Source organism: Coenobita brevimanus, chromosome 28, assembly GCF_032717465.1.
Source record: "Coenobita brevimanus isolate Jiangsu-jjx chromosome 28, ASM3271746v2, whole genome shotgun sequence".
Lineage (NCBI taxonomy): Eukaryota > Metazoa > Arthropoda > Malacostraca > Decapoda > Coenobitidae > Coenobita > Coenobita brevimanus.
The window spans coordinates 13,615,422-13,631,804 of NC_136981.1; the positions used below are offsets into that span (position 1 = coordinate 13,615,422).

The 16,383-nt window shown below is 42.5% G+C and overlaps 1 protein-coding gene across 1 annotated transcript in view; it reads left to right on the top strand.

Annotated features, from left to right (window-relative positions):
• Positions 1 to 16,383, top strand: part of LOC145394740 (alkaline phosphatase-like) — a 315,874-nt gene that overhangs the window by 208,849 nt on the left and 90,642 nt on the right. Inside the window, exons 2-6 of the mRNA XM_080268520.1 lie at positions 6,271 to 6,383; positions 7,327 to 7,431; positions 8,907 to 9,022; positions 9,167 to 9,359; positions 12,288 to 12,454. Of these exons, the coding sequence (XP_080124646.1) occupies positions 6,272 to 6,383; positions 7,327 to 7,431; positions 8,907 to 9,022; positions 9,167 to 9,359; positions 12,288 to 12,454 (693 nt within the window). The 5' untranslated portion in view covers position 6,271. The remainder of the gene's footprint in view (positions 1 to 6,270; positions 6,384 to 7,326; positions 7,432 to 8,906; positions 9,023 to 9,166; positions 9,360 to 12,287; positions 12,455 to 16,383) is intronic.

Genomic DNA, 16,383 nt, shown 5'->3' on the forward strand with positions numbered 1-16,383 from the left:
GTGCAAACGCTATTTCCTCTAGCCCTCTTGCTTAGGCACGACTTTCTTCTGACTTTTATACTACATACATATGTTACTAGCTATTATGTAGTTTGTTACGATATTTTAGTGTCCTGACAATAATGTGGTAGTGTGGAAGGGCAGGGCAGGGTAGTGGTGTCATGATACTATAGTGAGGTAGTGAGAGGAGGCCCTCCCTCTTCTCACTACCTCTCTATGGCCTCCTCTCACTACCTCGCTATAGTACCATGACACCACTACCCTGCCCTGCCGTACCATACTACTGTCAGAACACTAAACTATCATAACAAACTACATAGTAGCTAGTAACATATGTACGTAATATAAAAGTTAGAAGAAAGTCGTGCCTAAGCAAGAGGGCTAAAGGAAATAGTGTTTGCACATTCTTAGTTAGGAATTTCACACACAGCACAATGACGCCTCATGGGAAACCCCCCAGGCTGGGAAAGTTCCACAGACCCGTACCCTTACATGTGACGACCAGTCATTTACAGGGGTAATGGGAGAGAGAGGGCAGAAGGGGTTAGGAGAGAGAAGAGGCACAGTGAGGAGAGGCAGGAAGCAGCACACGGGGTTACCTAGCATAAAACCACTCCCACCTCAGGTCGTCGTCGGAGGCGTGTATTCATATCCCACTGCTGCCACCAAATATAAGTAGTCATCGCCGAGCTTTTGCAAAAGTGTTAAATTGTAGGGATTTTAAGGAGAGAATGGTAGTTGTACTTGTCGTAGATTGCAGGAGATAAAGATGAGTCCAGGGTTTGATTGCAGTTTATTTCTTCAAAGGGAGTATCTCACAAGGGGAGTACTGAGGTGAGTTTATTTCTTCAAAGGGAGTATCTTACAAGAGCAGTACTGAGGTGAGAGTGGTTTTATGCTTGCTAAACCTGCACACTCCTTCCTGCCTCTCCTCACCATGCCTCTTCTCTCTCCTAACCACTTCTGCCCTGTCTCTCCAATTTCCCATATACTACGAGAGTGACCTGTTGTGTCACGTGTAAGGACAAGGGTCTGTGGAACCTTCCAAGCCTGGGGAGTTTCCCATCAGGCATCATTGTCCTGTGCGTGAAATTCCTAACTATCAATGCACAAACGTAATTTCCTCTAACACTCTTGCTTAGGCATGACATTCTTCTAACCTTTATATTGCATATATATGTGCTACTATGTAGTGTGTTATGATATATATTAGTGTCCTGACACTACCGCCACACCACTACCCTGCCTTGCCTTCTCTCACTAGCACACTATGGTACCATGACACCATTACCCTGCCCCGCCATACCACACTACCACCACACCACTACCCTGCCCTGCCCTGCCATACTACCACCACACCACTACCCTGCCCCGCCATACCACACTACCACCACACCACTACCCTGCCCCGCCATACCACACTACCACCACACCACTACCCTGCCCCGCCATACCACACTACCACCACACCACTACCCTGCCCTGCCATACGACCACCACACCACTACCCTGCCCTGCCCTACCATACTACCACCACATCACTACCCTGCCCTGCCCTACCACAATACCACCACACGACTCTCCTGCCCAGCCCTACCACACTACCACAATACCACCATGCCACTACCCTGCCCTGCCCTACCACACTACCACACTACCCTCACACCACTACCCTGCCCCGCCCTACCACAATACCACCACACCACTACCCTGCCCTGCCTTACCACATTACCACACTACCACCACACCACTACCCTGCCCAGCCTTACCACACTACCACAATACCACCATTCCACTACCCAACCCTGCCCTACCACACTACCCCCACACCACTACCCTGCTCTGCCCCATCTCACTACCACACTACCACCACACCATTACCCTACCTTGCCCCATCTCACTACCACACTATAGTACCGTGACACCACTACCCTGCCCCACCCTACCACACTACCACCGCACCACTACCCTGCCTTGCCACACCAAACTACCACCACAGTACATACTACCCTGTCCCGTCCTACCGGACTACCACCACACCACTACCCAGCCTCGCCCTACCACACTACCACCACACCATTACCCTGCCTCGCCCTACCACACTACCACCACACCACCACCTTGCCTCACGCCATCTCACTACCACTCTGTGGTACCATCACACCACTGCCCTGCCCCGCTCTTCCACGCTACCGTACTACCATCACACCAAAGCCCTCCCACCACACCCCCGCACACCACTCGCATCCTTAACATCTGCAGCCCTGATCACCACACCACCACACACCTCTCTTATCATCATCATGCCACCACACACCTCTCTCATTATCACTATACATCTCTCTCATCACACCACCACACTATGTCACACTACCTCACCACACGACACGACACCACCCTGACTGCCTTAACATAGAACCACCTTGATGGTCTGTTCCCTGAGGCCCAACTCACTCTGTCCCGCCACACCATCCCGTCACAGACGCATACGCAGATAGATAGAGAGATAGATATATAGATAGACAGATAGATAGACAGACAGATATATAGACAGAAGGATGGAGAAAGAGAGAGGCGGGAGACGGAAGGTGATGGAGAAGTTTAGAATAAATGAGAAGCAAAAGAGATCTAGACAAGACAGTGAGAAGAAAAAGAATAAGATTTAGATTTGTACCTGTCAACACCAAAGGGTAAGAAAAACTAACATTTAATTTGGCTAGTTCACCGTAAACTCCAGAAGCACAACTGACAACATTCAAATTTACATCCAGGTCCCCATTTGTACTGCTGGACAATTAGGGAAAAGAGGGGAACAAAGTGTGACCGGCCCGAAAATCGATTTCAGGTTTTTCCATTTGCGAGCTGGATGTGCTAACCAACACAACACCCGCTTCCCCAGAGTGAGAAAGAAAAACAGGAAGTGAGGGAGGGTAGGTTTATTCATGACATAAGACAAGTTTTCTGCATTGTATGGTGAAGAAGCAAAAGAAGATTATGATGAAGGAGAAAGAGAGAGAGAGAGAGAGAGGTTGGGTGGATTCAGACTGGAAAAGAAGGGGCGGGAAGTAGACAAGACTGTAAGCAAAGGCGGCGGGATAATGATGATGATGATGATGATGATGATGAATGAGTATGCGACGGCGACTTCATGCTTTATTAAATTCTTGGCAACCCCGGGCAGTTTAATCCAACGATGCACTCACCCCATGTAGTGAAGCTGATCACGGCTAAGTCTAACTCCTCCCGTTCGATGTGGCCTGAAGATAGTCGCCTGGGAGATAAGAATACCGAGAAGAATACATCATTGATTAGGAGGGGTTTTTAAGGCAGGATTGAATATTCTAGTGATGTTTGAAGACTCTTGCAATCGTTACCACTTTTTACTCTGACTGAGCCTAAAACTGTCGTCCTTCCATCTTGAATGCTGAGGTGTAACACTAGATTAACTGCGGAAAGTCCTCATAGTCGTGAGGAAGTTTTAAGGTAAGAGTGTAGAGCCGCCGTACTGTAACGTTCTGTCGTTGAAATATGCCGCGATATGGCGAAATTCTTGGTCAGATTAGGGGAAAAGTACCATAGCACGTCTTCCTTAATCCCTTCAGTACGATGACGCCTCTAGTTTGTCTGTTTATCCCACCACCAGACGATTTTATTCAGCTTGGGAGAGACTTTTCGAACTGGAGGGGTTAGATACAGCCTTCACTGCTCTCCTCCACACTAGAGATCCATCCTAAGATAAGCGAAAGCGTCTGGTAGATGGAAGAACAAAATATACTTCACCGGATTGAAGGAATTAGCGGTTTATCTGTAGGATAGAAGTTGTGGAAGCAATGAAGAAAGTTAAATTGCGGAAAACCCCAAGAATTGATGGAGTGTGTGGTGAAATGCTGAAGCATGGGGGAGAGATAGCAGTAGTATGGATGCGGAAGATGTGCAGATTGGCCTGGGAGGAAGGTAGAGTCCCGGAGGATTGGAAGTCAGGTATAATTATTCCCCTGTACAAAGGAAAAGGGGAAAAAGAAGTGTGTGGTAATCATAGGGGCATTTGTCTTCTTAGTATAATAGGAAAAGTGTATGGTAGGATACTTACTGAAAGAGTTAGAGAAAGAACAGAGGATTTAGTTGGAGAAGAACAGGGAGGCTTTAGGAAGGGAAGAGGTTGTGTAGATCAGATATTCATTCTTAGATCTTTAGTGGAAAAGTTTCTAGAGAAAGAGAAGGGAAAGAAGTTATATGCGGCTTTCATGGATCTGGAGAAAGCATATGACAGGGTGGATAGACAATGATTGTGGAAAGTATTAAGAATATATGGAGTAGATGGGAAGTTGTTGAATGCTGTGAAGAGTATGTATGATGGTGCAAAGGCTGCAGTGCGTGTGGATGGTGAACTGAGTGAATTTTTTTCTTTGAAGGTTGGGTTGAAACGGGGATGTGTCATGTCTCCATGGTTGTTCAATCTGTACATGGATGGGGTAATAAAAGAGGTACAAGGTAGGGTAGTGGATGTTGGAGTGGCCCTGGTGAGAGAGGGTAGTGTTTGGAAACTCCCTGTACTGTTGTTTGCAGATGATATTGTGTTGTTGAGTGAAGACGAAGGGGAGCTGCAAGGCTTGGTGCATGAGTTTGGGTAAGAAACGGAATCAAAAGGTGAATATAGGGAAGGGTAAAGTGATAGTCTTAGAGAGAGGTGAAGTCAGTGAATGTACAGCGAGGTTGCATAGTGAGGAATTGGAAAATGTGAGTACGTTTAAGTACTTGGGTAGTGTGATGAGAAAGGATGGAAGTTTGGAAGGTGAAGTGCTTGAAAGGGTACAGCAGGGAAGAAAAGTTGCTGGTTCCTTGAAAGCAGTGATAAGAAACAGGGAAGTGAGCATGGAAGTGAAAAATTACATGACAGTATTGTGATACCAACTCTAACGTATGGAAGTGAAGCTTGGACGTTGTTGGAAGGACACAAGTCAGGAGTGAGAGCAGTGGAAATGAGTTATTTAAGAGGAGCCTGTGGGGTCACATGGAGAGACAGGCTGACAAATGAGGATATAAAGGAGCGTTGTGGTGTGGATGTGGATGTGATAGGAAGCGTTATGAGGAATACACTGAGGTGGTTTGGCCATGTGGAGAGGATGGAGGGTGAAAGACTGACGAAGAGAGTGTATGTGAGTGAGGTGGAGGGGTGAGAGAAGGAGGGGGGGGGGCCGAGGATAAGATGGAGGGATGGGGTGGAGAGGTATATGAGAGAGGGGAGTGTGAGTTGAGAGCAGGGCAATGGAATGTCGAGGGACAGGGCGACGTGGAGCCGATTTGTTTGTGGCCACCCCGAACGGGATTGAGGCGTCTGGCAATAGATAGATAGATAGACAGAGATCTGTGTATGAAAAGTTATTATTCCTCTGTATGTTATTTATGCCAGTTAGCATCGATTGCCAGTATCATAGACGGTAAAATTAACACAACGCATGCAGGAAAAATATTGATGCAATAAATATACTTCAAAGCTTCCCAAGACGTCCAGAAAACTATCCCTGAGATATAAAAGGGAATCGAGGTTGGCTGAACGAATGATATGCGGAGGAGCACATGACTCGCCTTAGTTCACTGAGCGTTTCTTTGGTCTTTTTCACTAGGATGGTGGCGATGTGGTGATGTGATTGTGAGTGTGGTAGGATGGTGATATGGTGGTTAGATGGTGGTGTAATGTGGCTGAAGTGTGGTGGTCAGGTTATGGTGTGGTGGTTAGATGGAGGTGGTGGTGTGATGTTGTGGTGTTGGGGTGAGTGTGGTGATGATGGTGTGATGGTGAGTGGCAGCTATGAGTGTGGTGGTGGTTTAAAAATCATCGTTATTTAAAGTCATATAACGTAAAATGGTCCTGCCAAAGCTTCCACATTCAAGTGTGTAAACGCATCTTTCTCGCTTCTTCGGTAGTATGGTGATGGTAAGATGATCGTCAAAATAGTCTCGTAACATCGTCTGTGGCAAAGTCGTCTCACCTATCTAAAGCATCTTTCTTCTTTAAACGGTTGGTGGCGCTTTAGTGATCATGAAACCGTCCGCCGTAAATTGCCCATGGTAAAATCATTCGTAAAAATCTTGTCATCAAATCTCTAGCTAGATTTTATCTTACTCCGATAATGCTTCTTGCATCTCTGACTTGATGGCGTCAGTGGTGTGGTGATAACAGGTGGTGGTGGTAGCTGTAAAATCGTCTGGCTATATAATTGCCTGGTGCAAAACCGTCTGATGTAAACAGACACATGTTTATCTTCACAGGATGGCGGGATGTAGTGTTCGTGTGGTGGTGGGTGTGGCTGTGATGGTGATGGTGATGATGCCAACCGACGTTTCGGCTGTCGTTTTTCCATCACCTGTTCCGGAAGAGAATGGTGAGGCCAGAGTTTTAGTAAGAGTTTCCATATTCAAGAGCTTCATTTTTCTTCTTTTAATTGTCAAGGGTTTCATCAGCAGTTTCATCAAGGATTTCAATGTCAAGGGTTTCATAATCAATAGTTTTATCAAGAGTTTCACTGTCATGCTTCATCATAAGTAGTTATTCAGATTTCACTGCCAAATGTCATCATCAATAGTTTTATCATTTTTTTTTTTTTTTAAGAGTCATATTTATTAGTTTTATCAAGCATTTCAGTGTCAAGTTTCATCACGTTTTTTCAACTAGGGTTATCCGGTATATCTTCAAGTTTCATTATCAGTAGTTTGTTTAGTAGTAGGTTCCCCTTAATATTTCTGCGTTATCCTTGTCATTTACACGCTCCACAATTCTTAGCTCTTGACTCTAATGACATATTTTTGAGTTTATTCCTAATTTCTCCAGATGATTTTACTTTGCATAGGAATGACCACTTGATGTGAATAGATTAAAGTCTACATGTATCCCCTCCAGACCAAAAATTCTCCCCAAATCTAAAATAAAGCCTTTAAAAGTTTGGGGGAAAAAAGACTGAAAATACGTAACCGGATTAAAGAAGTAAAAGTTTGAGTGCTATATTTGTCATAATATGTGTACCGTGAAGTTCTTGTCCCACAAACACCCCACAGACGCATGTTACTATGCTCCAATCAACTTATATCAGGTTTCCTTTGTTTTCCAGCTTAGTCCCTGCAGCTCAGAGGTATAACACGACGATACCACAGCGCTTCATCCTTTCAACAACACTTTTCCGTGACTAGCATCATATTCATCTGTCAGTCTCTTGCCATAGCTCAGCAGTGATGTTGGAGATGTGTTAGTTTTACGCTTAAATAAAGTGAACAGAGTATAGTGTTAAACAGTATTTCACCGTGAAAGACGTTTCCCACCACCACCCACAGACGCAGACTACTGGTACCTGACCATGCACGAGGAACTACAGGAGGCCCTCAGAGTACAACACAACAATAGAATAGCCAAGAACATCGTACTCTTCCTTGGAGACGGTGAGAGAGAGAGAGAGAGAGAGAGAGAGAGAGAGAGAGAGAGATGTGTCATGTTTCAGTGTGGAGTTTAACCCTTGAATCCAATGACATAATGTTTTTTGGTTATCTTTGCTTCGTCAAGATAACTATATTATACTTAACCTAGAAGATCCTTTTCTAACTGGTTGGTTTAAATCTAACCCTCAACATTCCCTTCGCCGCTAGAGGGCTTTCCTAAATTGATTAAAAGTGTCTTGTAGCCGGAATGCAATAAACTGCGTGTCACTGGACTGATGGGATTAATCTGTTTATGGTTAGAATAAAAAAAATTCACAGTTTCATGATTATCAGTGTCTTGTTGGTACAAATTAATTTTCCTGAAACATTCCAACGTCGTGAATAGGTTCGCTGTTGCTCTAATATTTTCCGAAGTAACCCAGCATGGTGGTGACATCGCCCCCCCCCCCCGCCTTTTTTTAAGCTTTACGGTGCAAATATTGAGAGAACCCGCAAAGGTAACACCAATGATTTTTTCATAGATTGTCTAACTGTGTGTTTGATGTGCTGTAGCAGATTCCAACTTAATTCAGTTTGGGTTATCAGTTTGGCCTTTTTTTTTTTTTTGTAATATGATAAGGAATATAAAAAAAAAAAGTCGGTTGAGTAACACCTTTATTTATTTAAAAGTTTTCCAGCAATTTGTTTAGATCTGGTGCAGTTTAAACAGTGTCCAAAATAACACCGTCGAGGTATTTGTTACTTTCGTTTTTTCTTTCAGCTTTATGTCTGTGAATTTTGAGAAAAGTCCCTTAAGTTACATTTATTGCTATTCCTTAAACTTACCAACGATGTACATTGATCCGCTGTAACTTTAATAGTTTTCGAAATTACAAAAGTTTGGGGTTGTCTTCTATTATCCCAATGCGTCTTTATTAGCATTCTCACTGACTTCACTCTCTATCGGCAATAAAATTGCCGTCCTCAAAGTGGACCGGTCAAGATCTTGAGAGAGAGAGAGAGAGAGAGAGAGAGAGAGAGAGAGAGCGACATACTATAATTTCGGTATATGAATTTATCAAAGAATCGCACTTCACTGATGCTCGTCTTATTGAACAGTTGGACCGAGGATGAGAATAATGAATGTGTGTATGTATATGTGTACGTATGTATGTATGTGTGTATATATGCAAGTAGTAGTAGTTGTTGTAGTGGTAGTAGTAGTAGTAATCATATTAACAGTAACTACAACTCAGGCCGGTGGGCTGAACCTTGAAGTTGCCTTTATTCTACAATCTACCACCCTTTCCTTTCATGGGATAGGAAGGAGATTGAGGGATATTTGTATAACTGTGTAATTCCACAACCCAGTAATATCGGTGCCACGACGCGAAGGATACAGCAATTGCTGAGAGGGTACTGTAATTATAGGTATGTGTGCTGCAGGTGTATTTCAGGTATAGTGGAGTGTATTACAGGTGTTTGTGTATGCATTTCAGGTTTGGGGGTGACAGTGAATACAGCAGCACGTATTATGAAGGGACAAAAGGCTGGATGGTCTGGAGAGGAAGGATATCTGGTGTGGGACAGATTTCCTAACATGGCACTGCTTAAGGTATGGTAACTCTCTCTCTCTCTCTCTCTCTCTCTCTCTCTCTCTCTCTCATTCTTTTCCCTGCGACCTCACACTCCTAATCTGTCTCTCGCTCTCGCAGACTCTCACACTCTCTAATATTCTCAACCTTTCTGTTTTCTTCAGACATACAACCTGGACAAGCAAGTGTCTGATAGTTCTGGTACTGCCACCGCCTACCTGACTGGCGTGAAGGGTAACTTTAAGACTGTCGGAGTGACTGGAAGAGTAAAACCCGGGGACTGTGAGGCTTCACTCGACCCAGCAAACAGACTTGACTCCATAATCAAGTGGGCGCAGGATTCAGGCAAACACACAGGTAAGCAAGTGTAGATACAACATAGAAATGAGAAATGACGATGTATCGGTGAGAAATGAAAAATACAACATAGGCTACATGTAAAAAGTGAACACATAAAGGTGCAACATACTTGTGAGGAAAACGAGTAAAAATGCAACATACAGGTGAGAAATAAAGAATATACAGGTGAGAAAGATGCAACATGCAGGTGAGAAATAAAGATGCAACATACAGGTGAGAAATAAAGATGCAACATACAGGTGAGAAATAAAGATGCAACATACAGGTGAGAAATAAAAATGCAACATTCAGGTGAGAAATAAAAAAATATACAGGTGAGATAAAGATGCAATACACAGGCGAGAAATAAAGATGGAATATACAGGTGATAAATGAAGATGCAAGTGAGAAATAAAGATGCAACTTGCAGGTAGGAAACAGTGATGCAATATGCAGGTGAGAAAGATGCAACATACTGGTGAAAAATAAAGATGCAGTATACAGGTAGTAAATAAAGGTTAAAAATAAAGAATATACAGGTGAGAGTTAAAGAACATAAAAGTGAGAGGTAAAGATGCAAAATACAGGTGATGAAAGAAAGATGCAACGAAGAGTGATAAAACTGATGCTCCGATCAAGGACCAAACAGTACCGTACGAGGAACGATTAGAAGGGGTGAATGTGTTTAACCTGTCAAAGAGCAGTCTACGAGTGGATCTGATTCAGGTATACAAGATATTACAGTAACTACACGATAATACAGCAGTTGATAAGTACTTCACAACAGAGCAGTGGAATGACATTAGAGGCAATGGTCATAAAATTATTGGTAAACGTTTCTAGTCAAATAAAGCAAAACATTTCTTTTGTTCTGAGTATATGGGGAAACTGCCTCGGATGTTAGTAGACTGTGATGCATTAATAGTTTTTAAAGTCGCTTGGATAAGTACTTAGCTTGTAATCCCCGGCTAACTAAGTTCATACCTGAAGAATGAAAAATAAATCGGACTAATTATTTTTCCACTTTTGCAGATCACAGGGAATATTGTGACATCGTAACATCGTTATGTCGTTAACTGGGCTTTTTCCTTACAGATTAAGGCCGTGGATTATCGTTTTCAGCTTATTCTTGCCTATGAATTTTTCATGACTCATATTAATAATAACAATAATAATGATAATAGTAATAATAATAATAATAATAATAATTATTATTATTATATAATTATTATGGTATATAGTCTACTGCATTTTGGTCCTTCTCAGAGTTTCATGCCGAATTCGACTGGTGGGTTTGATGGATGAAAGGGAGTCTTCCTGAATTTCTCACCTTGTCTTCAACTCTAGACTCGTTATCTTAATTTCTTCTAGAGGGACTGCTGTTTGCCTTCCTTTATATGGTGTACACTATGTATCGCTTGTTCTAACCTGACAAAGATCCCTATCTCCTATCACAGGCTGGTGGCCAATTCTAGTTAGACTTGAGGATCGATCTAATAATGAACCAAAAGGCATTTCCATCTCATAACTAAAACATATCGAATTACATGCGACCTTGGCTTAGTATTCAAGTTTCGTCATGTAATGACAAAAGGACTATAACCAAGGAGACTCATTCTTACCCCATAAATAAAGCTTAGAGACATTCAACAGGCTTACAGGCTTTGGAAATGGCCCGTTTCCGTCAGATGAAAGTAAACCCACTGTCATGCAACTCTAAGAGAATGAAACTCTTCACTCTGATAACATACTTTATTGTAGTTTTGCTGATGCCAGGCGATTTTATTCAGGTTAGGAGAGAGATACACGTATGTGAAGAAGTCAGTGGACACTGATTCTAATTATTTTATCCTCTACAGAACTTTTCCATACAACTGAATGTAATTGACAGGAGGCAGCAAGAATACAGTAAGTCTTACCTTATCGGGCTGAATGGATTATTGTCTGTCTTCTTCGTATTATTATTATTATTATTATTATTATTATTATTATTATTATTATTATTATTATTATCATCATCATCATCATCATTATCATCCTCATCATCATCATCATCACCATCATCATTATTATTATTATTATTATTATTATTATTAAAACTCACCACTGGTGTGGTGAGTTATATTGATCTCGTCATTATTATTATTATTATTATTATTATTATTACTATTATTATTATTATTTCTTACAAAGCAGTAAATTGCTCGTATTCGCACAATTTCAATGTTACGGCCATCACGCGTGGCCATCAGGTCCCCCAGCTGGCGGCTTCATATGACCCAGTATCATCCATTTTCCAGTACTTGTTATCCAGTTACATCCAAAAACCTATAAAAATAGTCTATTCGCGGATTCTAAGAACCTGCTAAAGGAACAGGTCTAAAATGACTATGGGCCCATTTGTGCCAATAGTTTCTGAGATCGCTCAGGGGTCAATGGAAAGTAGTCTGGGGTCATTGAGCGCACAGTTTAAAAAACCAAGATAGAATTGAACTACTGTACAATCACCATACTTGGTTCATGTATAGAACTTGATTTACTAAGCATGGCTACCAAGTATGAATGACCACGACCCAAAACTCAAGGTCACAGCCAAGGTCTAAGTTCAAAATTTGCTTATTTTTTATGTACTGAGGTCACATGCAAAAGTCGGATGACCTTGTCATGTGGTGAGTTATTTAAATTGCTAATGGCAATTCCGTTTTCTAGTTATTATTATTATTATTATTATTATTATTATTATTATTATTATTATTATTATTTGCGGTATTATTACTATTGTCATTATATATTACGTTTGGTTACGACAACATACGTTATTCAGGTAACTTCAGCAGAGGTATACGCTCAGTGTGCACAGCTGAGAGTAAATCATTGCAACCTCGGTGTATTAATAACCATATGTAGTGGACAGGGGTTATTCTAGGCCTTGCTTTTCTCCAACAGGTCTGGTAACGAATACACAAGTGACTCATGCAACGCCGTCAGGCCTCTACGCCAAGTCTGCACATCGTTACTGGCAGTGTGATAGCTGGCTGAAGAAGGATGGGATCGACAATTGTAAAGATATCGCTAGGCAACTCGTGGAAGATGATCCGGGCAAGAATATAAGAGTAAGGGGCGTTTCATTAAAACTGAACGATATCGTCAGATGTTAGAACAGTGTGTTATCTAGGTGTTCCAAAAGAAGGGAAAGGGTGACTGTACTTAATTTGTTAATCCTGTGGCTGCTGGGATTTCTCTCAGGGAACAAAATCTTTTAGTTTAAGCTTAAGTATAATGCCTAAATTTACCAACCACAGTAACGGAGTTAATTTTGCATTCCGTAGACTATTTTAGGCATAATGTGAGGTATTATTTGCACTGAAAAGGGTATAAATAACGTTAATTGAATCCTGCAATAACAGAGATGCTTCCAAAGTAGAGTAATTGTGAAACATGACTAATTAGCAAGGAAGAGGCATGTGAAAAGGACATTGTCAGATAATTCATACAAGATGATCAGGCAGGAATAAATTAATATACCATTATTTTTTTTGCCATACCGTTGTTGAGGTCAAAATAACCAATTATGACCAACAAGTTAGAAAAAATGATTTTCCTGATTTCCCAAAATTTCGCGGAACTGTGTTGCGCTACCGCAAAAAAATTAGTTTTGAATTTTTTCTGACATTCCTTGGTCTTACCTCGACCTAATGCAAAAATAATTAGTTCGATATCTATTACCGTTCTCGTGAGAGAAACGAGCAAACGTAAAGACAGACACACATACACAGTTTGACTTTATTGCTATTACTTATTTTATTAATAACGTCAAACTGCGTATGTGTGTGTCTACCTGTGCGTTTGTTCACTTCGATCACGAGAACGGTTGTGTGAGGTGTGGTTGTGTTAGGTGTGGTTGTGTGAAGTGTGGTTGTGTTAGGTATGGTTGTGTGTGGTTGTGTGAGGTGTGGTTGTGTGAAATGTGGTTGTGTGATTTGTGGTTGTGTGAAGTGTGGTGTGTGAGGTGTGATTGTGTGAAGTGTGGTTGTGTGAGGTGTGATTGTGTGAAGTGTGGTTGTGTGAAGTGTGGTTGTTTGAGGTGTGGTTGTGTGAGGCGTGGTTGTGTGATGTGTGGGTGTGTGAGGTGTGGTGGTGTGAAGTGTGGTAGTGTGAGTGAGGTGTGGTTGTGTGAAGTGTGATGGTGTGAGGTGTGGTTGTGTGAAGTGGGCAGTGTGAGGTGTGGTTGTGTGAGGTGTGGTTGTGTGAGTTGTGGTTGTGTGAAGTGTAGTGTGAGGTGTGGTTGTGTGAAGTGTGGTTGTGGGAGGTGTGACAGTGTAAGGTGTGGCAGTGTGAGGTGTGGCTGTGTGAAATGTGATTGTGTGAAGTGTGGCAGTGAGAGGTATGACAATTTAAGATGCGGCAGTGTGAGGTGTGGAAATGTGAAGGTTACAGTGTGAAGTGTTGCAGTGTGAGGAGTGGCAGTGTGAAGAACACACTACACTTCCTTTTCCAAAATTCAAAAATAAATCATGGCGTCTGAACATCTAGCCTCGGAGTCCCCAGCGGGGGCGGGGGGGATCATAAATGTCCCCACCTTCCACCCCTCTCCCGGTGACAACCCGAGCTGCCTGGAGCCACTGTCTGACTCACTTCTTCATTTCTGCAACATTCGCGGCCTTTCCTTTAATTTTCGCTGTGTTGAGCACCACCTCTCCTCCTCCAAACGTCACCTTCTTTTCCTAACTGAGACTCAGCTGTCTTAGGCAACTGACAGCAAACCCTTTTCTGTATTCTCCTACTTTCTCTGTACTCATTTCAAAGCCAAAGGTGGCTGTTGTGTATATATATGCAACGACTTATCTTGCTCTCGTGTTCCTGAACTCGATTCTTCTGAATTCTCTACACTCTGGCTTCGGCTATCCTGTCATTCTCTGACTAAATATATCTGTGCTGTTTACTTATCCTCTAATTCTACTGACTATCAAAAATTCTTTGACTATCTTACTTTTAGAATGGAATACATTCTATCCATTTCTCCTTTCTCTGAAATCTCCATTCTAGGGGATTTCAATGTTCACCACCACCTTTGGCTCTCCTCTCCTTTCACTGATCCACCTGGTGAACAAGCCTACATCTTTTCTATCCTTAATTACCTAGAACAGCTTGTACAGCACCCTACCTGTATCCCTGACCGCCTTGGAGAGAGCTCCAGAAAGCTTGACCTCTTCCTTACAACTAATCCTTCTGCTTACACTGTTATTCTTTTCTCTCCATTGGGCTTCTCCGATCACAACCTTATTACCTTAACCTGTCCTATCGCTCTGGTAAGGCCTGTGGACCCTCCAAAGAAATGTCGTCTGTGGCACTTTGGAGCTACGGATTGGGAGGCCCTCAGGCAGTACTTCTTTGATTTTCCCTGGAATGATTATTGCTTCCATGGCCGGAAGCCATCCGGGTGTGCCTTGCGCATTACGGAGGTTATTCTCTCGGGCATGGAAGCATACATTCCTTTCTCATATCCTTTGACTAATGCGAGAAAGCCTTGGTTTAATCACGCTTGTTCTAATGCTGTCCGCAACAAGGAGAAGGCCTATAAAAGGTACTGGAGCCAACCCACCCCTGAATCACACCTTTTTTACGTTTCTCCCCTGAATCGTGCTAAGTCTGTTCTTCGCTCTGCTAAAAATAATTTAATCCCTGCTAAATGCTCTCAACTCTCCAACTCGAATTCTTCCCGCTCCTTCTGGCACCTTACCAAAAACTTTTCTAACAACTTTACCACATCATCCTTCCCTCCTCTTTTCTGCTCTGATGGTTCTGTAGCTATTTCTTCAAATGATAAAGCAGATCTCTTTGCTCAGACTTTTTCCTCCAATTCCACCATAGACAATTCCGGTGCTGTTCCTGCATCATTTCCCTTCCTCAGACTTCCACATGGTTGACATAAAAATTTCTTCAGCTGATGCATTTTCTGCCATCTGTGGCCTCAATACTAACAAGGCATATGGGCCTGATGGAGTCCCTCCTGTTGTCCTCAAGAACTGTGCTTCTGTGCTTACACACTCCCAAGGTAAACTCTTTCGCCTTTGTCTTTCAACTTGTACCTTTCCTTCTTGCTGGAAGTTTGCTCTCATTTAGCCAGTCCCAAAGAAGGGTGACCATTCCCAACATCCTGTATCTCAAAAGTTTTCGAGTCAATTCTTAATAGAAAAGTTGTAAAGCATCTTTCCAATCACAACCTTCTTTCTGATCGTCAGTATGGTTTCCTTCAGGGATGCTCCACTGGCAATTTTCTCATCTACCTTTCAGAATCCTGGTCATCCTCCTTTCAGGACTTCGGTGAAAGCTTTGCCATTGCACTTGACATCTCAAAGCTTTCGATCGAGTTTGGCATAAGTCTTTAATTTCCAAACTGCCTTCTTACGGTTTCTATCCTTCTATCTGTGCCATCATCTCTAGCTTCCTTACTTGTCATTCTATAGCCACTGTTGTAGACGGCCATTGATTTTTCCTAGATCTGTCAACAGTGGTGTTCCTCAGGGCTCTGTCCTATCACCCACTCTATTCCTTTTATTCATCAGTGACCTAAGCTGTACATCTAACCTTATCCACTCGTATGCTGATGGCTCCACCCTTCACCTTTCCATTCGGTTCCCGCAACGTCCATCTCAACAGTTACTTCAACAAACAAGGAATGAGGGTATGGCACTCCTGATGTCTGACTTGGCTCGTATCTCTGACTGGGGTAATAATAATTTTGTTTTTAATGCATCAAAGATTCAGTCCTTACACCAATCAACCCGACAAAATCTTCCACAGGTGTACCCAGTAAAGTTTAATAATATTCAGTTTAATCCTGCATCATCCTTGAATATGCTTGGGGTTTCATTCACTCGGGACTTATCTTGGAAAGATCATATTACATCTCTTGTAAAATCTGCATCTAAGAGATTAGGTGTGGTAAGCCGTCTCCGTTCCTTCTTTACCCCTACACAATTGCTGACTCTATTCACGGGTTTTATCCGCCCCTGTGTGGAGTACAACTCTCATGTGTGGG